Source organism: Perca flavescens, chromosome 5, assembly GCF_004354835.1.
Source record: "Perca flavescens isolate YP-PL-M2 chromosome 5, PFLA_1.0, whole genome shotgun sequence".
NCBI classification, from domain to species: Eukaryota; Metazoa; Chordata; class Actinopteri; order Perciformes; family Percidae; genus Perca; species Perca flavescens.
In genome coordinates this window covers 3,835,335-3,858,910 of record NC_041335.1, presented here as the reverse complement: position 1 = coordinate 3,858,910, position 23,576 = coordinate 3,835,335, and the positions used below count along the sequence as shown (strand labels likewise).

Here is a 23,576-nt window from a genome sequence, read left to right as displayed (position 1 = left end):
CGGGTCAGTCTCTGGGCATCGGTAAAGAGGGAGGGGTTTCTGGGGGTGTGAGTGTGTAAGTCTGTGTGTGTGTGTGTGTGTGTGTGTGTGTGTGTGTGTGGGAGGGGTTGTTTCCTGCTTGGCAGCGCAAGTTCCCACCCTCACCATACACATACGATATAAAGCACTTATTGAGACATCCACAGCGGTCGCAACAGTGAGGGTTCAACTACATTCTCCATGCCTAATGTCTTCATGTCAGCTTCAATTTGGAATTAAGTGTGCCAGTTATTGTTCGGCTGCTAAGAGCTGAATGCAAATGGCCTTTTCTTTCTGCAGAGATGAACAAACATCCAAAAGGGCTCAGCCAAAACCCATATCTGTCACACACTTAGACACTAATAAATGTTGCGTGGAGTGCACTTGTAGTATATTGGACTCGAAGGTGCGTTTGGATGCAAGCGCTTGCCCTCGCATTGTCATTCACGGAGGGGAGCCATTAGTCCCTTGATAACCGCTTTGAACACTGCTGCAGTCGGTAAGACGTAGAAAAAGAACAACAAGAAATGTCTTCATTCAAACCAACCATCACAACGAATGAAAGTAGAAGGGATCAAGGACGTCCTCGTGAAAAAAACAAAATTGAGCAGAGAAAGTCTTGAGAGATTGTCCTTCATTCAAAAAACCCCCTTGCGTCTTTTACTCCAAATCACTTCATTTTTCCATTTAATTTCCTCTTTCTTTTTTCTCTCTCGCTCTCTCTCTCTTTTCCTCTCTGTCCCTCGCAGAGCTCCTGCTACGGGGACGTGATTGTCGTCTTGCTTCGTGATTAATTAGTCTCTTTATACCGCTCTCACACTCTTGGCTCACAAATACAAAAAAAGGGAAGACGCGCTTCCAGTTTTTAAGTGCAATAAGCTGAAAAAAAAAAAAAAAGTCCCAAAGGAAGAGAAGGACAGCAGTTCAGTCTGTTGCGCTTGCCGCTCGTCAACTGGTTTCAGCACAGGCGGTCAAGAGCCTCTTGGTCCACTCAACGTAAAAGAAATGTACCCTTCAGACAACACGTAACGCCATATGTTTGACTTTCCATGCTTGAGGTGTTCTCCCCTGCGTTCAGCCGTTTTTTAAATACACAATTTACATGACTGGCGATTGCACAGTAGAAGCAGAAAAAGCCACGACCATGACTGCGTGTTGCCCAAAACATAATTATTATACGAGTACATGTTGGCGAGTGTGTATATTTAACATGCTGGGTGCTATAAATGTCAACAGTGAGCCAAACAGGCATTGGCAGAGCGAGAGAGAGTATGGGGGAATTGACAGCGTGTCACCGAAAGAAAAGAGAGAGAGAGAGAGAGAGAGAGAGAGAGAGAGCAGGCGTCCTCAAAAGGAGGGAGGTAGGTCGGTTGTTTTGTTTTTCCAACTCGGGGAAAGGGAGACGGAGGAGGACAGGCCTAGACCGACGACTCCTCCGGGTTGGCGTCGGGCAGCACGCTCCTCTGCTGCAGCGTGCGTCTCAGCTCTTCCTTGAAGGGGCTGGAGTAGTCGTTCCCGGCCACGCCCAGGCCTCCCAGCCCGCCGCCCCCAGCGCCAGCCCCGCTAGCCCTCTCCTCCCCTGCTGTGCTCAGGTTGAGGCGGATGTAGCCGTTGCTACCGGAGCCTCGGATGTTGGTGAGGCTGAGACGGCTGGGGGAGTGGATGGGCTGGCCGGGAATCGCGCTGGGCGACGCCGTGCTGCTGACGCTGCTGGGCCCCAGGGCGTGGCCGGGAACGATCTTCAGCGAGCCGTCCGAGTAGTAGTAGTTGGCGCCCGTCTCCCAGAAGCGGTCCTCGTCGCTGGGCATCTTGCTGGGCACAAAGGTGGGCGGCTCCTTGGGCAGGGTGATGGGGTAGACCAGGGTGCTCTCCAGAGGCTTCATGTCGGCTCCCTTTCCCAGGGCCAGCTTCAGCCTCCTGCGCAGGTAGAGAGCCGCCACAAGGAGCAGTAGGCACGCCGCTCCCAGGGTGATGACCAGCACCCAGAAGAGCCCCATGCTGCTGTCTGGAGCCCGGGCCTCCATGAAGACCGGAGCGCTGGCTACCACAGCCACCTGGTAGCGCTCTGTCTGAAACTTCACCCCCTGCTCCTCAGAGTAGCAGATGTAGCGGCCCGCTTGCATCTGGCCCGCTTCGGGGACGACGAGGGCTTTGAGGGTGCGGTCGAAGCGTGGCCCTCCTGCTTCCGGGTCACCCAGCTGGAGCTCACGTTCGTTGAGAACCCAATAGGGCTGAGCCAGGTTGGAGACCAGCTGGCAAGGCAGCACCATGTCGGACCCCACCACCACTGTCACGTTCCTCAGACGGGAGTGCTCTGCAAGAGGAAAAGGAGGAGAGTTGGAGGAGGAGGTGGAGGGAAGAGCGGAAAGGAGAGGTATTTAAGTGTCATCCATAATAATTCCAATTTATATTCTACAGCAGCCAGCTCTCTTCTGCTTAATTCAATTTATTCAGCTCACTCCGAATGTATTCACTTGGTCCAACCAAGTCCTTTCCCTTTCCCTTTCCTTGCTACTGACTTGCTCCCGCACTGACAGTCCATTCCCACAAGGGGCCACAACTGAGGTGTGGCTCCGTACTCACCAGGGCTGGGGATGGAGACGGGCTTATCAAACTTGGCTTTGCCCCGGCTGAACCTTTCCAGCATGAGGTCCTGTGACAGGGACGAGGTGGACCTGGAGGGGAAAGGGCAGGAAGCAGAGCGGAAGATTAATAATGGTCACACCGAGTAGGGGAGACCAGGTATGGTTTTTCTTCACCACCTAAAACTACCTTCTTTTTTTTAGCTGCATGTCTGAAACTTTTAGGAAAATTACCCAGATTTGTCTACTACATATGGCAACAATTTAAATTTCTTCAACTATTTCACAGACTTTGGTCCTTTGTTACACATACTGGGGTAAGTTGTAACTAAGGGTACTCCAAGTGATATGCCACAACAACAGTTTTATTTTAAATGAATGGCTGCAAAAATAAAATATGTGTGAATATATATGGGGAGTATACGTGCATATCGTGGGTGTTTGTGCATGCGCACGTGTGCGTTTGTGTGTGCATGTCTGTACGTGCACATTCATATGGGTGTGTGTAAGTGTATAAGCGTGTGTGTGTGTGTGTGTGTGTGTGTGTGTGTGTGTGTGTGTGTGCGTGAGTGAGAGCAAATTAACCTAAATATATTTAACATAAAAACATATTTACCCCCATTCCACAGAACATGCATTCAATTGCATGTGTATGTGCAATCTGTAATAACAGTTGGCATGGTTTAATAAATCCTGTTTTAATGTTAAACCTACATCTGGAACAGTGAATCCATTGGGATTAACATGATCTGTGGAAGGTTACCTTAGTGACTACCTTACCTATAGGCCAGTTAGTATATCATCAAGGTTTTTTTTCTTCTGATTCATATTTGCTAATAATATGTTTGATTCAAGGTAAGAAATTTTAATAAAAAATAAAATAATGAACAATAATTTGGTGGCCTCTCCTGAAGTAAATCTGAGGACCCCGTTGAAGATCTAAGGTTCAAAGTATGAATAAGTGGGTGCTTAGCATAGGTGCTGGTCTCACCCGCGGTGCAGGTCGATGCGAACGCAGGCCCGCCCCTCGCTGTCCCAGGCGCAGTAGGGGTCGCGGGCGAGCAGACAGTCTGGCTGAGACTGATAGCGGCTGCAGTTGGCCAGGGGCAGCTGGAGAACCTCCGAACGAGAGCCGATGTACAAGTACTTCTACGGAGAGAAGGAGAAGAAGGAGGAGGAGGAGGAGGAGGAGGAGGAGGAGGAGAGAGGAAGACAAAGAACAGATCCAGCCATCACGGAGAGACACAAACCAGAGAGGGAGAAACCCGAGAAAGGTAAACAGAGAGAGAGAGAGACAGAGAGAGGGAGAGTGAGTGTGTCAGGGGTTATAGGAGATAATGGGATAATCACTCTCAATTACAATAACATTCACCGCCCTGACCCTCTTCCAATCCAATCTGGATTGCGCTCTTTTTTTTGGGAGAAAAAAAAAAGAAGCTGTTATAAAATGTCTGTTGGCGGCTAAGCTGGAATTAATGAGATAAGCAACGGGCTTCAGGGCAGGGGGGGCGCCCCGTCAAAACGCCATCGATCGGTGGACACGCCGCCGTAGAGCCACGGGGACACGGCAGGATCAGGTGACAGGACCGGGACGTCCAGAAAAGAACAGGGGCAGAGGTTCAACTCCCCCCCCGCAGAGGTGAAGGATTGTAATTACTGTTATTTGTGTAGAGGGTTTTGGATTCGTGAAGCGCCACTTGATCTAAAAAAGGGCAGTGTTGAAAAAAAAAAAAAAAAAAAAAAAACATCTGCTGACTGCCTCGCTGTTGTCATTGGATCTATGATTGTATGTGTCTGCTGGCAAAAAGGGTATTAACAGATCAGCAGAAGACAAAGTCGTACTGTTATCATCGAAAAACCAATGAAGAAGTGATGCAACAGCAAAAACAAGCTAATGGAGCCCCAAAACTATACATTTTTTTCGAGGGATATGATCAGAGGAAGAACAGAACCATGCTAGTTGCGCCAAAACAACAAAGACACTTTGAGTAACTTTTGCCCTCTGACGATTAAAATGTCTTATTTCTCAAAAACAATACATCTAAGAGGCAATGACGGTGCCTATCTATACTGAGTGGGAGCAGCTGGAAGCTCTCATGATTAAAAAAAAGAAAAGAAAAGAAAGAAGAATCCCTTTTGTTTGTTATATTGAATCTGGTCTGTTGACATGTTCTTAACAAAAATGTATCCAGAGATGACTCAACTGAAATGCCAACACAAGACTTCATGCATTTTAATATGTATGTGATGTTTAATATCAGACTGGGTTTACTAAACTAAATGGAAGTGATGTATGTTAAAAGGATCATGCAGTGATTTAAACCCCTTCACCCCAAAATGTTCTAACATCAGAACTCAAGGGCTGCATCCAACAATTTCTTTTTTTGGCCATTGTAGGCCTTTATTTTTTACATAGGACAGATGAAGACATGAAAAGGGGAGAATGACATGCAGCAAAGGGCCGCAGTCGGAGTTGAACCCACGTCCCCTGCATCGAGGAGTTAAACCTCTATAGATGTGTGCCTGCTCTACCAACCGAGCCAACCCGGCCACTCTGCATCCAACAATTTCTATAGCTTTCCGAAACCTACTGCGATCAATCGTGGCCACTTTAAAGTGACTATATGTACATTTTTATTGTTTGACATGTTGTCTGTTTTTCATACAATAGTCTTAAATGACCTGTAACGGCAAACGAGACTAACAGTGAAAAGAACGCAATTTTATATAGTTTTATAGGTTCAATTTTTCCCGCGCAGTCACAGAATGATTTGGGGCCGGTAGACTGCGCTACAGTAACACATTCTGACGGGTCACCGATTTCTTTGTAACACCGGACATCCTGTGGTAGTATCCAGCCTTTTGAGCCAGGTAAAGGGTAGCAGGAGATTTCTTTATATAGACCTAATTGTATTTTTATTTTATTTCAAAAGTTAACTGCTGTAGTTATGGCTGATACTGGGGCAGGGCCAACACAGCAAAGAAGGAAGTTAAACACAGAGCAACTAAAAGCTAAAAGGGAAAGTGACAGACAACATCGCTATTAATATACTAATATGTCTATTTCATTCATAAAATAACTTTACAATGCGCGATGTGGTTGTACGTCAGTAGACAACATTAAATGACGTCCCCCTTCCATTTAGCACGGAGGTTTTATTCCTTTTACTCTGTTTTTGTGTAGGCCTACTATTTTACTTTCCCTTGTCCCCCTGTACTTGTGTAAAGCGTCCGTGGGTTTCATGAAATGCGCTATATAAATCAAAGTTATTACTACGTTGTCTCTTATTGCTTTGACTCGTGACACAGTGACAGTGATTCCCGGTTTAGCTCACGATACATCGAAGTTACCGTATGCAACTCTTGAAATGCAACGAAGCATCTGTAACGTATTCTCTTATTGTAAATGAAGGATTTTCTGTCAGAACAACATATTCATCGTGACTATATGACCTCCCGGTAACGCTAACTCAGTAATCTACTGTGGGTAATACAGCACCATAAAGAAAAGAGCTTTACGACAGCAGGTGTGGTAAAAACACTACCGCTTTTGTCCAAAGCGGCCGCAAGAATCAACACAAACTGAAAGTTACATAGAGCCGCTTTAAGCTGTGATTAGTCAGCTGTGTGGAGGTAAGAAAGTAAGCAGGATTTGAACTTCTCTCTCAAGCTTAGCATATTTTACACAACTATTTCTGTCAAATTGAATGCGTAAAAACCAACTGCAACACTGTCAATGCCCTCCCCATATTCAAATGATTATCACGTCTTGCCTCTCTCTGCCACTGTCATCTTTTAATTTATTTTATGCCTTAATCAGATAGTGATAGTAGAGAGAGATGAAATAAGGCAGAGAGATGGGCAACAAAGGTCCCCAGTTGAGGTTGGACCAGGTGTATGATGTAAGATGCAGCTCACGCTCGACATCTTAACCGCTAAACCACAGGGGAGCCCTGATGGCTAGATTATCCCCCCGCCTTTGAGATTTCATAAACATAAAAGATACCTCAACAGGTATAAAAACTCATTCATCCCCATATCAGTAAATCTCCTAATCTCAGGCCATAAGGCACAGGGAGGGCTGGAATGTATTTGCACTCAGTGTATTGTTTGCACTTGTGTTGCACACTGTATTGTATGTACTTATGTGTCTTTTGTATTTGTATTTGGCAGCCTTTTGTCCAAGACAAATCTCCCTCCCTTCCCGACAAATAAATAATCCTTGAATCTTGAGTGCTGATGTTTGTTACTAGTTTGGGTTGAGCTTCAAAAGCGTCAAATGCATCTTTTTCGTGAGACCCCTGTGGTGTGAACGCCCACATTTTCTAACTCCATGCCCTCAGTTTGTATTCCAGCCTTTCCATTAAAAGCGTGCATCATCAAAGCTAACCCTGGTGAAATCATCAGGGGAGGGATATTTTCTCAGACTTGACAAAGCTCACAAATGTAAAAGTGTAGTGCAACTGCTGCAGTTCCCCTGGAAAATACAAGTTCCTTGAAATAACCGAGAGTGCGAGAGACATCCTTTGCCCTCGTCCGTACCTTGGAGTGCGAGATGGTCAGGCTGTCCACTGGCTGGGTGACCTCGAACAGCTGGATCTCCTCTATGACGTGGGCCTCGGAGCCCAGGATCACCACCCGCTGCAGCCAGCCCTCCGCTGCAGCACACGGGAGAGGGAGAGAGGATTCAGCTCACTTCACTTTTGTTGAGTCAAACTTTCAATTCAAGTTCCCCCTCCCCCCAGTAGAATAGACTTTCTTCATCTTCAATTTTTCACGGCATGCATAAAAAAACATGTATTTTCAAGCGAGATAGCTTCAGGACTCGGCTGAGTCCCGACACAAAATAACCTATGAGCACACACCTTTGACAGCAGGATGGCTCATTTAAATATCTTTGATATGATATTAAAAAATATTCGCACACACACCTGTGACTGCACACCAGTTCATTTGAATAATAAATATGTGATTTCATAAATTTACCCATGCACCTGTGACTGCATACCAGTCAATTTAAATTGCAATGCTCTGCAAACAAACACCTGTGAATAATGCACAGTATTTTACTTAAATATTAACGATGTACTCATATATCCACAAACACCCACACACCTGTGATTGCACAGACATTCATTAAAATATTAATGTCGACATATTACATTATACAAACGCACTCCTTTGATGCCATAACAACTGAATTAAATATTGAAACGCAAGCTGAAAAAAAGGTAGAATTAAAAGCAAGAAGAAAGTGCTCTCGTAAGAAAAAGGTGCACTTGCGGACATATACGTGGTGACGAATGTGCGTAGCTACAGTCGTCATCAAGTTGTCTGCAACTTTCATCGACTTCACTTTGTGGAACTTTAACGGCAGCTGCCCAGAAATGTCATGCTACTCAGCAACTGAGAAAGACCGAAAATGAAAAAGGAAAACAACTTCTCCAGCCAGAACCCTGAGTCCAGCTCAGCAAGAAACTAATCTAAAGGTACATTTTAAAGAGCCGAGATGCTGTTCCCGGCATTTTGCAGTGAGACCTTGGGTAAAGGTAATTTTTGTAGACGTTTGGAGACGGGGTGTGTGGGGAGCTGATGCTGGAGGAGGAGGAAGAGAAGATCCTGCGCTGCTTTCATGTAGGGCATTGTGAACAAGTTTAGATCCCCTGTGATGAAAGGCGTTTCTGGCACAGCTGGTGGGGTGACCTTGATGTGTGTGTGTGTGTGTGTGTGTGTGTGTGTGTGTGGATGGAATAGTGTTCTGTGCTGACATGTGCTTTCTTGAGTGGTCCTCTCGATTAGGAGACTGTCACAGATAATATGAAAAGCTAAGCCCTGGTAGCCAAACGGGCAGCTTGAGAGAAATACATGTACACACTAAGGCTACACAATATGAGAAAAATATGCGATGCAAAATGAACTCTTTTGTCCACAAGCCAAATGGCTAGTGAATGATCAAATCTGACCATCCACCCAATAGTTGAACATTACTTTTTCGGCTGGTGAGTGAAGGAAAATCGACCAGCCACCAGCATTTGGCTGGTGCTAATTTTGAGCCCTGGCGATAACGTTGTTGAATGTCGCGATAACAATATTACTTGTGATAAATAATAAGCTATTAGTGTACTCAATTCTGTTGCTCTCAGTATTCTGCTAAAATGCAACAAATTGCTTGTTGAATTTAAAACAAAATGACATTGTTTCCAACATTCTTTCACTGAACAAATTGAACAATGCATGGAATATAAAAGGCACTGCTTGCTCTTGAGGGAATTACTGGAATTGTTGGGGCTTTGTAAATTATAGAGTGTGGTCTAGACCTACTCTATCTGTAAAGTGTCTTGAGATAACTCTTGTTATGATTTGATACTATAAATAAAATTGAATTGAATGGAATTGAAAAAAGAATGACAGTTACAATATAAAGTGCAGTTTTCCTGGTGACATGTTCTTTCAGCTAACACAAAAAAATCGGTGTCTTACACCATGTGTCCCAGCCTTTCGCGATGTGTTTATTGCGCCCGCTATCGCGATGACAATAAAAAAAACCAATATATTGCGTACACACGCACACACACAGACACACACACACAGGCAGAGCGAGCAGCAGGCATATCATCACACTCGCCTCTCGCGGCGCCAGGGACCAGTGTCGGCTAATCCCTGAATCCTGCAGCCTGGTTTTTTCTTCAGTCTCGACAAGCGCTCGGATTCCTCTTTTTTTTCCACATCATCTGTCGCTATGCTGCAGCTAATAGCTAATCAAGCCCACAGCCCAATTGGCACTATGAGTGCACGTCTGCCAAGGGCCATGTTGAGTTTGTGCTGTGAAGCACAACAAGCGGGGATGACTGCACTTGGCTCAGGAAGTGTGAGTGTGTGTATATCTATGTGTGTTTTGTGTATACCAATTTGTGAGCGTGTTACCCCATGTGTGTGTATGTGCGTCCATGTGTGTGTGTGTGTGTGTGTGTGTGTGTGTGTGCGTCTGGGGTTGGCCTCCCCGCTTGCCAGCAAGAGAAGCCCCGAGTCCGCTGTTGTCGCACTGTCAGTTGCCACAGTCACTCTGCCGCTGCAGTGATCGGAATGGTAAGTAGCCGAGTCTCTCTCCATTCATGAGATGGGCTGCATTCAAATTCACATTCCCTGGAATCCACTGTCAGGTCAGTGTTATTTAAGATTAAGGCTGTGGGAGGGCCAGCTGATTTCACATCTGTGCCAAAACAGGACACCTGCATACGGGGCCTGATGGTTGCTGACCGGAGATATTAATTAAGTCGCCCGCACGTAGACGCTTCGTTTGATGCACCAAGATGGATCTCAGCATGCAAATCAAGTGCTTAATTGAAACCCAGCTGAAGTCTGGCCAGATGGCATGTTGTTTTGTGCCACCGTACCTGTCTGCTGCCATGGCCTGTAAGCTCTCGTCTCTTCAACAAATACTGACACACACACACACACACACACACACACACACACACACTATGGTTTCACAGAATAGACTATAGAATATTCGACCATCAAATTATTTGGCGCGGCGCATTCTTGTCCAATATTAGCTCATCTGTGGTTTTAACAGTGTGATGTAATGAAGTAGTGGCAATTTACCAGATATGCATGTAATTACATGTGTGGGTAAACAAGCGGTAGATGTTCTGTGTGACTTCCTGTAAGACGAGGTGAGGCAGCGGACATGTAGCGGACATTTTCTTGAACGGTAACCAGGAGTGCAAAATGAGGACAGTAAATGAGGACCGCAGCGACAGCGAGTAAGTGTCAGTTGATCAGGGACACACAGATGTTGGATCTTTTCTATTCTTGCACTTTCATTATGGCGTTTCATTGAGGTGAGTAGGCTACGTTTTGAATGTCTGTTTGCACTGCTTATAGCCTATTTTTCTGTTTACACTCGCCATCTGAGGAAAACGTGTTAATAATCTGTGTCCTTAGGACAGCTCATCTCGCCACTTCAAAACTATTGTCACTTTTAAAGCTGGCGAGTGTGGTGTTCCCTTGGCCTGCATTGTATTGTAGGTGGCTGCTGTTAATGTGTTCCAAACTAAAATATAACTATATAATTTTAATAATATGATGCATATTATAATAATAATAATATAACTTGATATGCTACTAGAAAAGGCTAAACGTTCTGAAGAAAATGTAAGGGTGCTCACTTATGTTACAGTAAAAACTGCAAAACACTGTAAACAGGGTAAACTATCGTAATGTGTAACACTGAAATCATTGCTTTTTCTAAGGCTGATCTCAATGCTAATATTTTTCAGCTACGTTGACCCAGCGTGTTCTCATGAACGGGTCCTTATTATATAGTACAAAAACGTATGCGATGCCGGCTACAGAACTTGTCGTATCAGAGGCAGTTGGTAGTTGAGTTATCTGAGAATAGTGGGCTTTGAGCTGGATACAGGGCACTGGGAGCTGCCTACATTAAAGGTAGAGATACTTTATTGTCACATATACATACATGTAGCAAAATTCATTCTCTGCATTTAACCCCTTCCTCATGAGAGTAGTGGGCAGTCATTTACAGCACCTGGGGACCAACTACAGATCTGAGCCAGTGCTTTGATCAAGGGCACTGACTGGAGAACCCGGCACATGGTTTTTTGATGGTGGGGGAAACGACTGGGCTTCAAACCCAGAACCTTCTTGCTGTGAGGCCACAGTGCTAACCATCGGGCCACCACGCTGTTTACGGTTAAGTTTAGGCAACAAAAAGTGAGCGTTATGCGGCAACAACAGTTAAGTTTAGGCTCCAAAACAACTAGTTAAATTAAGGAAAAAGATTGTGGTCTTGACTAAAACACTCCCAAGGAACACGCATCCCCCCCCACCCCCCTGGGAAGCGAACTTCGCTCCCTGGCTTGACTGGCTGTGTTTTATGACCCACCCTCTCCACCCTTCCCTTCCGCTCCCTACGCGGCCCACAGCGTTATACAGCAGCAGTCACTGTGGTGCGTACAGCAAAAAAAAAAAGAATTTCAGTGCTTAACTTTTCGTAGCTATATGTACATCTTCATGACAACAGCCTGAACGACCGGTGGCCCCTTTTCAACAGTAGTTTGTACCTGTGCCGATGAAGAGCATGTTGTACGCCCGCTGGTCCAGGGAGCTAACCCGGTCCACCGCCAGCCGTGTGAAGTTGACACCCTTGGTGAGCAGCAGGGGGCGAGCCAGAGCTTTGTCCTCCATCAGCGGGTGCTTCTTGGCAAAGTTGAGCGTGGCATCAGGCAGCTGCAGAGAGCTGTTGTAGCCGTTCTCCCTGTCTGAGTTAGTTATACACTGCAGCACAGACAGAGGACGGAGACACGGGGGGGGACGGAGCAAGGAAAGGAATGGAGGAAAGGATGAAGGGAAGAGTGACAGGGCCAAGAAGGAGAAAGAGGTAGAGGAGGAAAACTCGTTAGCTGCAGCTGGCACAGGTTGGCATGGCTAGTTGGCTTTGAGATGACTCCCTCCCTCCCTCCCTCCCTCCATCTTTCTTTCACTCTGGCTTTTACCTCCGCCTGCCATCACACCCCTTCCTCTGCTTCCCTTCCTTTCGTCCTGGATCATTACGTTCTTAGCTTTTTGTGTCATGCCAGCTTTTGCTCTTTTCCACCTCCATCGCTACAGTACCCCACGCCACCCATTTCTACTTCCCTCCCTCCCTCTCTCATTATCCCTCCTCTGCCCACTTATCTCTCCTTTTGTGGTGGAGTAGGTGAAAAAAAACAACAACAACAGGTGCACAACCCCCCCACATTTTAGAACAATACTCTCTTTTCTTGCTTCCTAAAGTTGCCTGGAAACATTTGCATTTTTACCAACCATCATGCATCATCCTGTAGGTGCTAGTCCAGGGCTCTCAGTTTCTTACCGATCCAGGCCGCGGGACGGGGACAGCACCGGTGTAGCGCCCCCACCTTTGAGATGGCTCCCTGTACTCTTTGTAGGATCCTTCAAACACCTTCTTCACGTCACTGATCTGGTACTGGCACACCGCCGACACGTCTACGTCGCCCCTGAAACATGGCGGCAAGGCGGGGAATTAGTGATGTGTGGCAGTACAAACGGAGAGACGGATTACCTGTCATCCACTTGTGGGGAAATGTGACTTTTCAGTAGCAAATAGCTTCTGGATGCAGCACAGGTAAAGCCAGACAAACATGTAGGAATGTGAGATATACTAAACAGAATGGTACATGGGAAGATAAAAGCAAAGTATTAGGGATGTAAAGATGCATCGTGATGCGGTTACAAATCAATATCAATGTTTAAAGATTGCAACAAGACTGATTTGACTTGTTTGACTTCAGACGTCTCTACGTGTTCTTAGTGTTTTTTTTATTTGAAGAGATTGGTTTTCTATTTATTTGGTTATTTTGATGTGGGGTTTGTTTTAGAAAAGTAATTATTAACTTTTGATTTCATTTTTGTTATTTAAGATAAAATACAATTTGCACTTTTTTTATGAGCGCACACATCTGTTGTTTTGCAAAGTGTGTATAAATGAAGGAATATTTTTTCAGTAATTTGTCCGCAGCTCATTCTGTTAAAAAAAAAGCCTGAAAAATAGTAACCTGAACTTCAAATTGTAAATTCAAATTGTGAGTTGAGCGTTTTGTTACCCTACAAAATATACATGTCTGTTGCATGTTAAAAGCATGGAATGTAATGTATGTAAGTGTGTCCTGTTGACTCTTTTCCTGCTTCCAACGTTAGCTACATGATTGCTGGATATACCAAACTAACTTTTCTTCACTTTCCTGGAGCACAAGAGGATAGCTGAAAGGAACATTGCGACTGTTGTGTTGAATAAGGTTGGTGAAAAAAAAGGCACTACGCTTTTCAGTGTCTATTATTTCGCTAAGAGGAAACTCAAAAAAAATCCAGACACTATATAGTGTTAAGTTGCTGTGCTGTGAGCTGTAGCACACGCGACATGAACATCATCAAAAAGCAGGGTGTTGGGGGAATCACTTTTTTTCTCTTTTTCATCAAACTGCAGTTTTTGCAAATTCCCGCAATTTCAATTTCATCGCATAAAATTGCATTTTTTAAGAAAACGTGCCGCATAATCAAGGATTTTTGCCCGCAACAATCACAAAAAAACTCGCATTTTTCTGGAAGGACTGATTTACAAAGACAGACCAATAACATTGTATTTGACTATGTATGTGACACCCCCTGGCATCTCATTTTAAACTAGTAGGCGTCGTTTCGTAAAAAAATTATGTATCTAAAAATAACTTTTTACATAAAACAGATGTTGACAAAGAAACATTGAAGTTGGGAAAAAAGGTAATAAATTGCAATATATCGCAGAATATTGCAATATGTTTAAAATCGCTATAACATCATATCGCGAAGATATCGTATCGTGAGTAGGATTGGGCATCGAGAACCGATTCCTACTTGGAATCGGTTCAAAAATTACGATTCCAGTAGAATCGTTTCTTTATTGGAATCATTTGGAGGATTTGGTTTCAAATCCGATCATCGCCTCCCAATTTAACAACTTTTGGTTTCCGTAGCGGCCAGGCGCAGCCATGGAGCACAGTAAGCAGTGCTCTAGTGTGGCTTTATTTTACATTGAAAAAGCCCGGTAAAACTGCAAACCACCACTTAATCAAAATAAAACTTTCCTCTTATTTGTGAAAATAGGCATATGACCCGTTTCAACTCCACCCCTCAAAAGAATCGATAAGAACCGGAATCGAAAGAGAAGAATCAGAATTGGAATCAGAATTGTTCAAATCCAACCAATGCCCAACCTTAATCGTGAGGCCTCTGGTGATACCCATCCCTAATGATTTCCATGCTCATTCACCAGAATGACACATCTTTTTTATTATTTAGCTCTCAAACTAAGTTACTGACGTAATTATACAAAAATATATAGTTATGAATAAGCCACTATGGCTGTAAAACTGCAACGCGTGCTGTAAGGGAAGGCTATTCCAGTCTGGAACAGTACAGTATGGTGCAGCAGTGCCACGGCTTTTACAAGGTGAATGTCAAAAGCGTAGGACAGCACTGATGTTTAAAAGTTAAAAAGCTGGCCTGTTCAGTCAGATTATGGCTTGAACTCTGAGTCATCATTTACATAATGTCCAATTATCCTAATGTTATCTCTATCAAAGCTGCGGGGCTTTAAGGAATCCCCAGCGAGTCACACAGAGAAAAAGGATTAGGCGTTTTTTTTTTCTTCTTCTTCTTCTCAGCAGCAGAAGGAACTCTGAATGAAGAAACAAAGCTTGAAGTTCACAGCTGGTTCACTTTGTGATATGATATCTCATTGAGGAACACAAAAGAGTCACATCAAAGGGGCATTACCCAGAGACGGCCAAAGTCTCTGACTTCCCTCCCAAAGAGAACCTCCTGCCCTCGCTCCTATTGCTTTGTTGATAAGTAACTCATTAACACATTACAGTTATATTATGTCCAACAAATGCCAATCTCTACGCCACTAATAACGCCGCAAAATGAAGACACTGTTGTCAGAACCCGTCTAATCACCAGATTCTCTTCAGAACAAAAATGCCAGAAAAGTTGATGTGATTCCAAAATAATCTTTTATCAAGCTAAGAGCCAAGAACAGTGGACCTCAACAACAGAGGCTGTTTTCCCTGAATAGTCCCACAAATGTTCAAGAGATAAGTAATTTACTGTTAAGATAAGCAATGGCACAATGCATTTATTTTAGATTTTTTTTCAGATTACTTTTTTTCATTTTTTTATAGCCATTAATTGAGGGTTAGGTTTAGGGTTAACCTTATCAAAACTAAGACATTATTGTCAAAACCTGTCTAATCACCAGATGATTGTAGTTTAATTATCACATGAAATAAGTTTTCTTTTCAGAACAAAAGAAAATGCCAGAAAAATTGATTTGATCCCAAAATAATCTTTTATCAAGCCATAAACTAAGAGCCAAGAAAAGTGGACGTCAACAACAGAGTCCCTGATTAGTCCCACAAATGTTCAAGAGATGTAAATGACTGGAAGACTGGACAGCAAAGGGCCGCCTGTTCGGACTCGAACCAACGGCCACTGCGAAGGACTAAGCTTACATGGGGCACACGCTCTCTACTGGGTGAGAAGAGGTCGCCCTGTATGATGCATTTCTGCTCCCAGGGCGAAATAAAGTAGTTGGGTCATGAGAAGGGCAGCAACTAATGATTACTTTTATTTGACTCTATAAAATGTCAATCAATGTTTCCCAGAGCCCGAGATGACGTCCTCATTTGTCCACAACTCAAAGATATTGAGTTTACTGTCACAGAGGGATGACAAAACTAGAAAATATTCAATTTGTACTTCATTTTCATAAAAAAATGACTCAAACTGATTAATCGATTGTCAAAATAGTTGGCGACTAATTTAAAAGTTGACAACTGATTGACTTCAGTCATGATAGACAAATGAGTCGCATAAATAATGTGATTCAACGACCAATGACTCCATCACCAGTCTATTAATATTTACGACGGAATGATTGTAGCACCTAATTAAATCAGCCTGATTCTGTTTAGCAAATGGGCTCACTATGATCTGAAACAACAATTATTATCCATGTGACATTAATACAACCAATAAAATATATTCAAGCACCCTTGACTTGTATCCACTTAAAATAACTCACATTACTGTCAGTCAAAGGCCTATTACATTAAAAGCCCAATTACACAGTAAATACCTAAACACATAAAGTACATAATTAGAGCTGTCATATCAGAGGCTGACCCACGATTTTAATAAAAAGCACATGCAGTGCTTAACTCTTGCTTATCTGAGGACGACACTGAAATTGAGCCGTGTCTACAGTCTATGTTCCACGTCCCGGACAGCGCTCGATCTGACTCACCACTGGGCGTGGAAGATGCCGAAGAAGGTGGTCCCCCGCCAGTCCTGGCCCGGCAGCGTGAAGACGGCCCTCAGGTTGTTGAAGGAGACGTGGCGCTCAGGTAGAGAGCACTCCAGCCGGGCTTTCTGGAAAGTGGTCCACTTCTTCTGCAGGGTCCTGGTGCCACCCAGATCGCCCTGAGAGAAGACATACCAGGTGTCATCAATAGCTGATATGGGTCCATTAATATGTAAATTAGTTTGGATTATTTAATCTTTAGCTTATTGTTAGGGGAGGCAGTAGCTCAGTCCGTAGGGAGTTTGGCTTGTTCAAGTTCCTGTACGGACCGAAGTACGGAGTGGTAGATGGAGAGGTGCCAGATCACCTCCTGGGCACTGCCAAGGTGCTCTTGAGCAAAGCACCAAACCCCCTAACTGCTCTGGGCGGCCCCCGCAGCCCCCTCACTCTGACATTTCTCCATTTGTGCATGGAGCTGAGCATGTGTGTGTATTTTAGGCCTGTGTGTAACATTTTAATTTCCCCACTGGAGATCAATAAAAAGTATAAATTACATTAAATTTGTGACACTATAGAACTGTTTTCGCATTCATCTGCTCAAGGGGGGAGGTTTCTGTGTACTCTCCTTAATTTCATTTAAGATCAGTAGCACAAATATGATTTTATGACGTCACAACTACTGCACTGTACTTTGGAAGCCGATTGCGGTCCAATGTGCAACTAACACAAGTGGGATGTGGGAACTTGAAGCCTCCAGTGTACACTGAGGATAGATTTTTCAGGGAAGTAGGAGACATCTTGTGTCCAGCAGTTAAACTTTTGAAAATGAAAAATGTAATGCATATTCAACCAGTCTGGCTTTACCAACGAGGAAGAAGGAGTAGATTTACATTTCAAGAATGTTTAAGTGAGGTAATAAACTTTTTTAATGGAAAAAACATATCAGACATTATTAATCAAAGAGTTTTTTTTTTTATATGTTGTAAACATAGGCTTGGAATTAAATTAAATATTTATTATAGTCGCCAAACAGTTTAATTGCAAATCTGGCCCGTCCCGTGATGCCCTCTCTGGCCCAAAAGGACTTTTTCTCATACTTGACTTACATGGCGAAAGAGACATCTGTCAATCAGTGGATACACTTTTTTGAGCGTCACAACCCCAGCGAAAGGACTTGTTTCACTGTCAGAATTTGTTCCATTCAGTCCGATAATACTTAATAAATAAGTCTACAAGAGGTTGATTAGACGATAAACTAATTTAATCCCCATTCAAGTTAGCGGAGCGCCAAACCAGAAGGATCTGGCTCCGCCGTCTTTCTATGGGCCACACAGTGCGGAAGCAGTTTTTTTTCTGCTGCTGCTGTCAAATATCATGTCTGTAAATACACTGTATCTATAAATAATCAAACTGTTCCACGTGAATGAGCTGACTGAACTGTTGTCGTGTTGAAAAAAACCTCTTAAGACCCTGAGATGTTCATGGGTACCATTGAAATGCAGGATAATAATAATAATGCTATTCAATTATACAATAAACATTGCACATTGATAAATAGTCACTTTATATAATAAACTGTGGGCTCCATAGAGGGGGCTGTCTGCTAGATTTGTCTCATTCCCATCATCCTCAGTGATTGCAGAAGCTGTAAAGAAGGAATAAAAAAAAAAATACATTGTGCGGCTGCAACAGCAATGTCAGCTGGATGAGCTGAATTATTCGTTGCTCTGGTACACACCATGTGTGAGCATCTGTTTCTAATTTCATTCAAAGAGCTTTATTGTTCATCGCAGCGCAGACATTAAAGGACGCTTGCCATAAAACAGTGCATATATTGTACACTTAACTGCACACATCTCCGACGACTGTTACCAATCTGTCTCTATTTTGCTCAGTTTAGAGCAGTGGTTCTCAACAGCGCCCCCCTATCCATTATTCAGGTCCCTAACGCCCCCCAACAAATATTATGTAGGCTAATTGCCCCGAATATGAATGATTATGCCCTAATATAGGTCTATTATTGTTGTTACTATTGCTATCAAAAATAATCAAAAAATCAAATCATTGAATGACAAACAACTCATGTATTAGTTTCCCAGGTATCAAAAAGCCATGTGAATAGAAATTATATATATTTACAGGTTTTTTAAAAAAATGCAACTATTTGACATTCAAATTAAATAACAGCAACCAATCAGAACAACTAGATATGTAACATTCAAACTATAATTATGTATTATCAAAAGACCTGCTTTTTGTTTGTGAAGTGACCTTGGGTGTCATGAAAGGCGCTTTAAATAAAATATATTATTATTATTATTATTACAAACACTAACAGTAGCCAATCAGAAACAGCTAGCAATTTAAAATTCAAATCTATTTTTAATTCAAATCTAAATCTATAATCGAATTCAACGGAAAACAAGCTGGCACTTATCAAGGGATAAAAGCAGGATTACACACACACACACACACACACACACACACACACACACAAGTATTTTGGTGATGACAAATGACTTGAAGAACGACACCTACTGTCGATTGGAGGCGATCGCGTTTAACTTTACATATCTATCAAGATAACATTACGTGTATTTGTATGTGATATAGGCCTAATACTTTCCCCTTGGTAATGTAGCATATGAATTTCCATGAACACAATTCTAAAATGCACGAGACATAAAGGCTTCTGCTATCGGTTGATAACTCAAACTTGCCGAGAACCTAGACACCCGTTTGATTACATGACTCATGCATTAGGCACGGTTACGGTCTTGTTCAGTAGTCTGGTGCACAGTCTACTGGTGACAGCCTACCCATCACGTAACAAACATTTAACTTAACATAACTACTAAGATAACATGACGTGCATTTGTATGTGATATCCATCAATAATGTAATCTATTAATTTGTATGTACACAATCATCTAAGATGCACAAGACATAAAGGCTTCTGCTATCGGTTGATAAGTCAAACTTGCCGAGAACCTAGACACCCGTTTGAATATAGACTCATGGAGTACCCTCGGTTACGGTCCTTACGGTCTCGTTCAGTAGCCTGGTGCGCGGTCTCCTTGTGACAACCTAGCCTAGCTACCACGTAGCAACATTCACTTCTCTAACATTTAACTTAACATAACTACCAAAATAACATTTGTGTATTTGTATGTGATGTACTGTACTTCCCCATCGATAATGTGTGAATTGCCGTGAACACAATCCTCTAAGATGCACCAGAAACAAGGCTCGGTTAATAACTCAAACTTGCCGAGAACCAAGACACCGCTTGATTACATTAGAGTCGAGCGGGCCGGCAGGTTGCACGGTTACATTCGGTCTCGTTCGGGTCTAGGCATTAGTAGCTAATTTCCTGATTGATTCTAGCACCACCACTCCAGTCCAGTGGAGGCGCTAATGAGCTAGATTACAACACACACAGTAGCAGAAGAATACCAGCTACACAACGGCCAACCATTGACATATATATATAATGCCAACGGCACGAATTAAGTAAAAGAAAAAAACAGGAGTGAGTCGGATCATTGACGTATGGCACTCGATTCTCCCGGCTCAGTGACACGAGTCGGGTTAATTAACCGGCTCTTCGGTCAGTTCGTCAACACTATATGATACCGGTCTCATCCAGTCGCAGTGCTGTAAACTGGCAGGTTTTAATGTTACAGACCACTGATTTTTTAGTAGTTTAAGTGTAAACATGTATTGTTATTGTGAATCTTTGGTTTAAACTAGCTTTCAAACAAACGCCCCCCATGGGCACCTCAATGCCCCCCTTTCCAAAATATTGCTTCCAACGCCCCCCATCATCTTCTGAACGCCCCCTGGGGGGCGGTACCGCCCCCGTTGAGAAACACTGGTTTAAAGGTTACTCACATGATGTGTCTGCGTGAGTAACTGTAGCACAACACTAAAACCCCGTGCTGCGTCAACTAAAAGGTCACTGAAATTATACAAAATAAAAAGAGCTGCTATCTAAAGTCTCACAGATGGACTCTTCTCACAACTAGAAGCGCACTCTGAAGTCTGGCCATAATTCATGTGGTATATCAAACCTAATCGGTTATCCTAATGAGGCTGTTTAAGGACAATTCCGGCTCAAAATGAACCTAGTGGTTAATAACATATGTGTACCGAGTCGACTGTCAAACTAGGCAGCGCTGATCAAATAAGAATCAAGATTCTGTTACTGCATTGCATATTTCTCGCCTCCAATAATTTCAGAAAGGAATCAGAAATTTCTGTGTAGGCCTACTGTTTCGCTGTAAAATGAGAGCGTTTTCTGCGGCTGGTGGGCGGTGCTTGATTTTGGATCGACTGTTTTCAACATGCCACGGTGGAATCTTGCAAATGCTGTTAGGAGTGCTAGGAGGAGGCAGAGGAATGTGCTTTTTATTTACAGATTATCTGTCTCATGTACTACTCTCAGGATATAGTGACAGTTTGAGCAAATATGACAAAAAGTTACCTTTTATAATATTTACCTAGTGAACATTTAATATAGCACATTGGACATTTAATAGCTGTAAAACAACTATACAAGTTGCCTCCTTATATGGGCATCTCCTGTTGAAGTCTTTAAGCCCAAAACTGTTAGCAAGTGCTGTCTCACATTATTAAGTGCACAGAAACAGCTGCCAAAACAGCTGGAGGAAATAGAAAACATCTGATTTCAAGCCAAGCGTGCATGAAACTATTTTTAAAGTCAAAACTTGTTTTGGGCTTACAAACGTTCCCCGTGCATTCTTAAATAGTCACATGCAGATTTATTACTGTTTGAATTAGTTTGTGCTTTTCCCTCGGTTTAGTCATGAAATGTCCACAGACGCACCACACGCAGAGTGAGAAGAAGACAGTTTGAGGAGACTTCCTAATTGAATCAGTTCTGATCAGTTTGAATTATCCGTCGGGGTGTTACCTTGCAGACCCGGGCCACTCTGGCCACGGTGAGCTCCGTGTCACAGTCCAGCTCCAACGCTCGCTCGCTGAAGAAGAAGTAGATCTTGTCGTCGTCCCCCTCTTTAGTGCCGCTGCTCTCCCTCACAAGGGCTGAACCCACGAAGTCCGGCTCTGCACGCACGGGCGCGCACACACACACACACACACACACACACACACACACACACACACACACACACACACACACACACACAGAGGAGTGGTATCAGAAAGACATACATCACAACTGAATAAAATGACAGTCTCAGCCTGGAGGTGCATTTGGACTGAATCACACACACAAGCACACACACACGCTTGACACACCTCCATCTCATTCCCTTTCACACCTTCTCACCTCTGTCTATTTTCTATCATCACTCTCTCCTTCCCCTCATCTCTCCTCCAGTCATTTCTTGCTCTCCGTCTGCCTAGCACCCCCTTTTAGCGGCCCATTTTGTGTTTCTCACTTCCTCCCTGTCTTTTCCGTTTTGCTCAGATTCTCTCTATAATAAATATACATATCCAGCCCTCAATAGGTTTTGAAAGGACCTTTTTTTTTAAAGGCAGATAGAGACATTTTTTGGACTCCAGCTGCAGGTGGCTTTAAATTCATCCATTTTAATGTTAAGTTTTTGGGTTTTGTTTTTTACAGTATTACAAGGTTACAATGTTTTCCCAGACGAACTGCTATTTTAGTATAAAAGCCTGTGGAGCAGTATTGTATGCTATCATGAGGCACTACAACTCTCCACTGAAACTCAGGCTAATTAAATGCTTTCAGGCCGGTTAGAAGCTCCTTAAATTGAGGTGAGGCTAGCTTAATTGGTCTGGGTCTAGTTTTTAAAAAAAAGCTCTGTATCAGTATGTTTAATAAATGGACACAAGCCTCAGCCTCATCTGTCTGTTCCTCCTTCCTCCCCCTCCATTCTCCATTCCCCCTCACCCTCTCCCTCTATCTTCTCATCGCCGATCCTAATGTCTGTTCTTTCATCAGCCATTTTTCCCGCTGTGACTTCATCCTCTTCTCTCCCCTTCATTTCTCTCCAAGTAGCTCACTCCTTTCCCCACCTCGTCCCACTGACAGATAACGATCCGAGTCCTGCAATTCATTTCCTGAAACTCATTTCTTTATTCTCTTGTTCTTGTGCATGTTTCTGCCTCTTATTTTTTTTTAATGAAACTCTGTTAAAAAGAAGCCGGCGTTATCAACCTCTAACGCGATTCATTTTATCTGAATACATATTTAATTTGTCGCCGTCCCAGTGTCTCGGATAGAAACTTAAAACTGGACTGATGCAGACTATTTTAGTTTAATTCTATACAGATATGGATGAACAGATATTTTTCCATACATTTTAATTTTTGTTCTGAACATAATGTTAAAATACAAGTGTATGATTCACAGTTTGCTCCCCAGCACCATGGTAGGTACTGATACCGGTGGGTGTTCTTTTATCGCCTTTCCAAAACCAACGCGTGGCACGCACGCACTGACAGTAAGTAACAGTGTAAGGAATGCAGTTTGTTTCTGTGCTTTACGCAAGCTACAACGTTAGCATGTCTGGCAACTAGCTTACTACTACCTACAGTAGTATGCTAGATGTAAGCTAGCAGTACAAACTCTACTACTAGTTAGTACAAACAGTGTAGCTAGTAGTAACTAGCATATGATTAGCTACCCGAGATAGCCCCAAGTCAACGTATTGATTGAAAACACAAAGATTAAGGCAGGGATTTTACCTTTTTTTTGCTTTTCCAAGAATGTTTTTCTATAGTTAGCATCCAGACAAGGTTTAATTAGAACCAAATAACATTTTAATTCATTTTCTACTTATAATAACGTATTATACTAGGGCTAATTAGCCGCAATACGAGAACAATGCTGTCCTTTATTTCCCTGTCTTCTACATGCACCATTAACTGGTGAGGATACCGACATTTTGCCAGGGTCATGCAGCTATTAGCATCAGTCTTTTATATCATGTATGTATGGAGCTAAATCAGGGCCAAATGTTTTGTTCATTTGAAAAAAATATATATAGTTGAAAAAATAAAGCTTGAAATTGAAAATTTAAGTTTTGGTCAAAACTTGGAAAAAATAAAACCATGTATTCAAACTTAAAATAAGTGTACCAATTTTTCTTTCAGTTTGA

The 23,576-nt window shown here is 43.0% G+C and overlaps 1 protein-coding gene across 4 annotated transcripts in view; it reads right to left on the bottom strand.

Moving 5' to 3' along the window:
• Positions 1 to 789: 789 nt before the first annotated feature.
• sema4c (sema domain, immunoglobulin domain (Ig), transmembrane domain (TM) and short cytoplasmic domain, (semaphorin) 4C) overlaps positions 790 to 23,576 on the bottom strand; it is a 118,885-nt gene continuing 96,098 nt past the window's right edge. For all 4 annotated transcript variants that reach the window (XM_028577595.1, XM_028577597.1, XM_028577596.1 and 1 more), the window contains 8 exons: positions 21,401 to 21,552; positions 16,468 to 16,643; positions 12,478 to 12,622; positions 11,687 to 11,900; positions 7,143 to 7,258; positions 3,592 to 3,749; positions 2,602 to 2,693; positions 790 to 2,332 (listed from right to left, as the gene is read on the bottom strand). In XM_028577595.1, the coding sequence (XP_028433396.1) occupies positions 1,437 to 2,332; positions 2,602 to 2,693; positions 3,592 to 3,749; positions 7,143 to 7,258; positions 11,687 to 11,900; positions 12,478 to 12,622; positions 16,468 to 16,643; positions 21,401 to 21,552 (1,949 nt within the window). In that variant the 3' untranslated portion in view covers positions 790 to 1,436. The remainder of the gene's footprint in view (positions 2,333 to 2,601; positions 2,694 to 3,591; positions 3,750 to 7,142; positions 7,259 to 11,686; positions 11,901 to 12,477; positions 12,623 to 16,467; positions 16,644 to 21,400; positions 21,553 to 23,576) is intronic.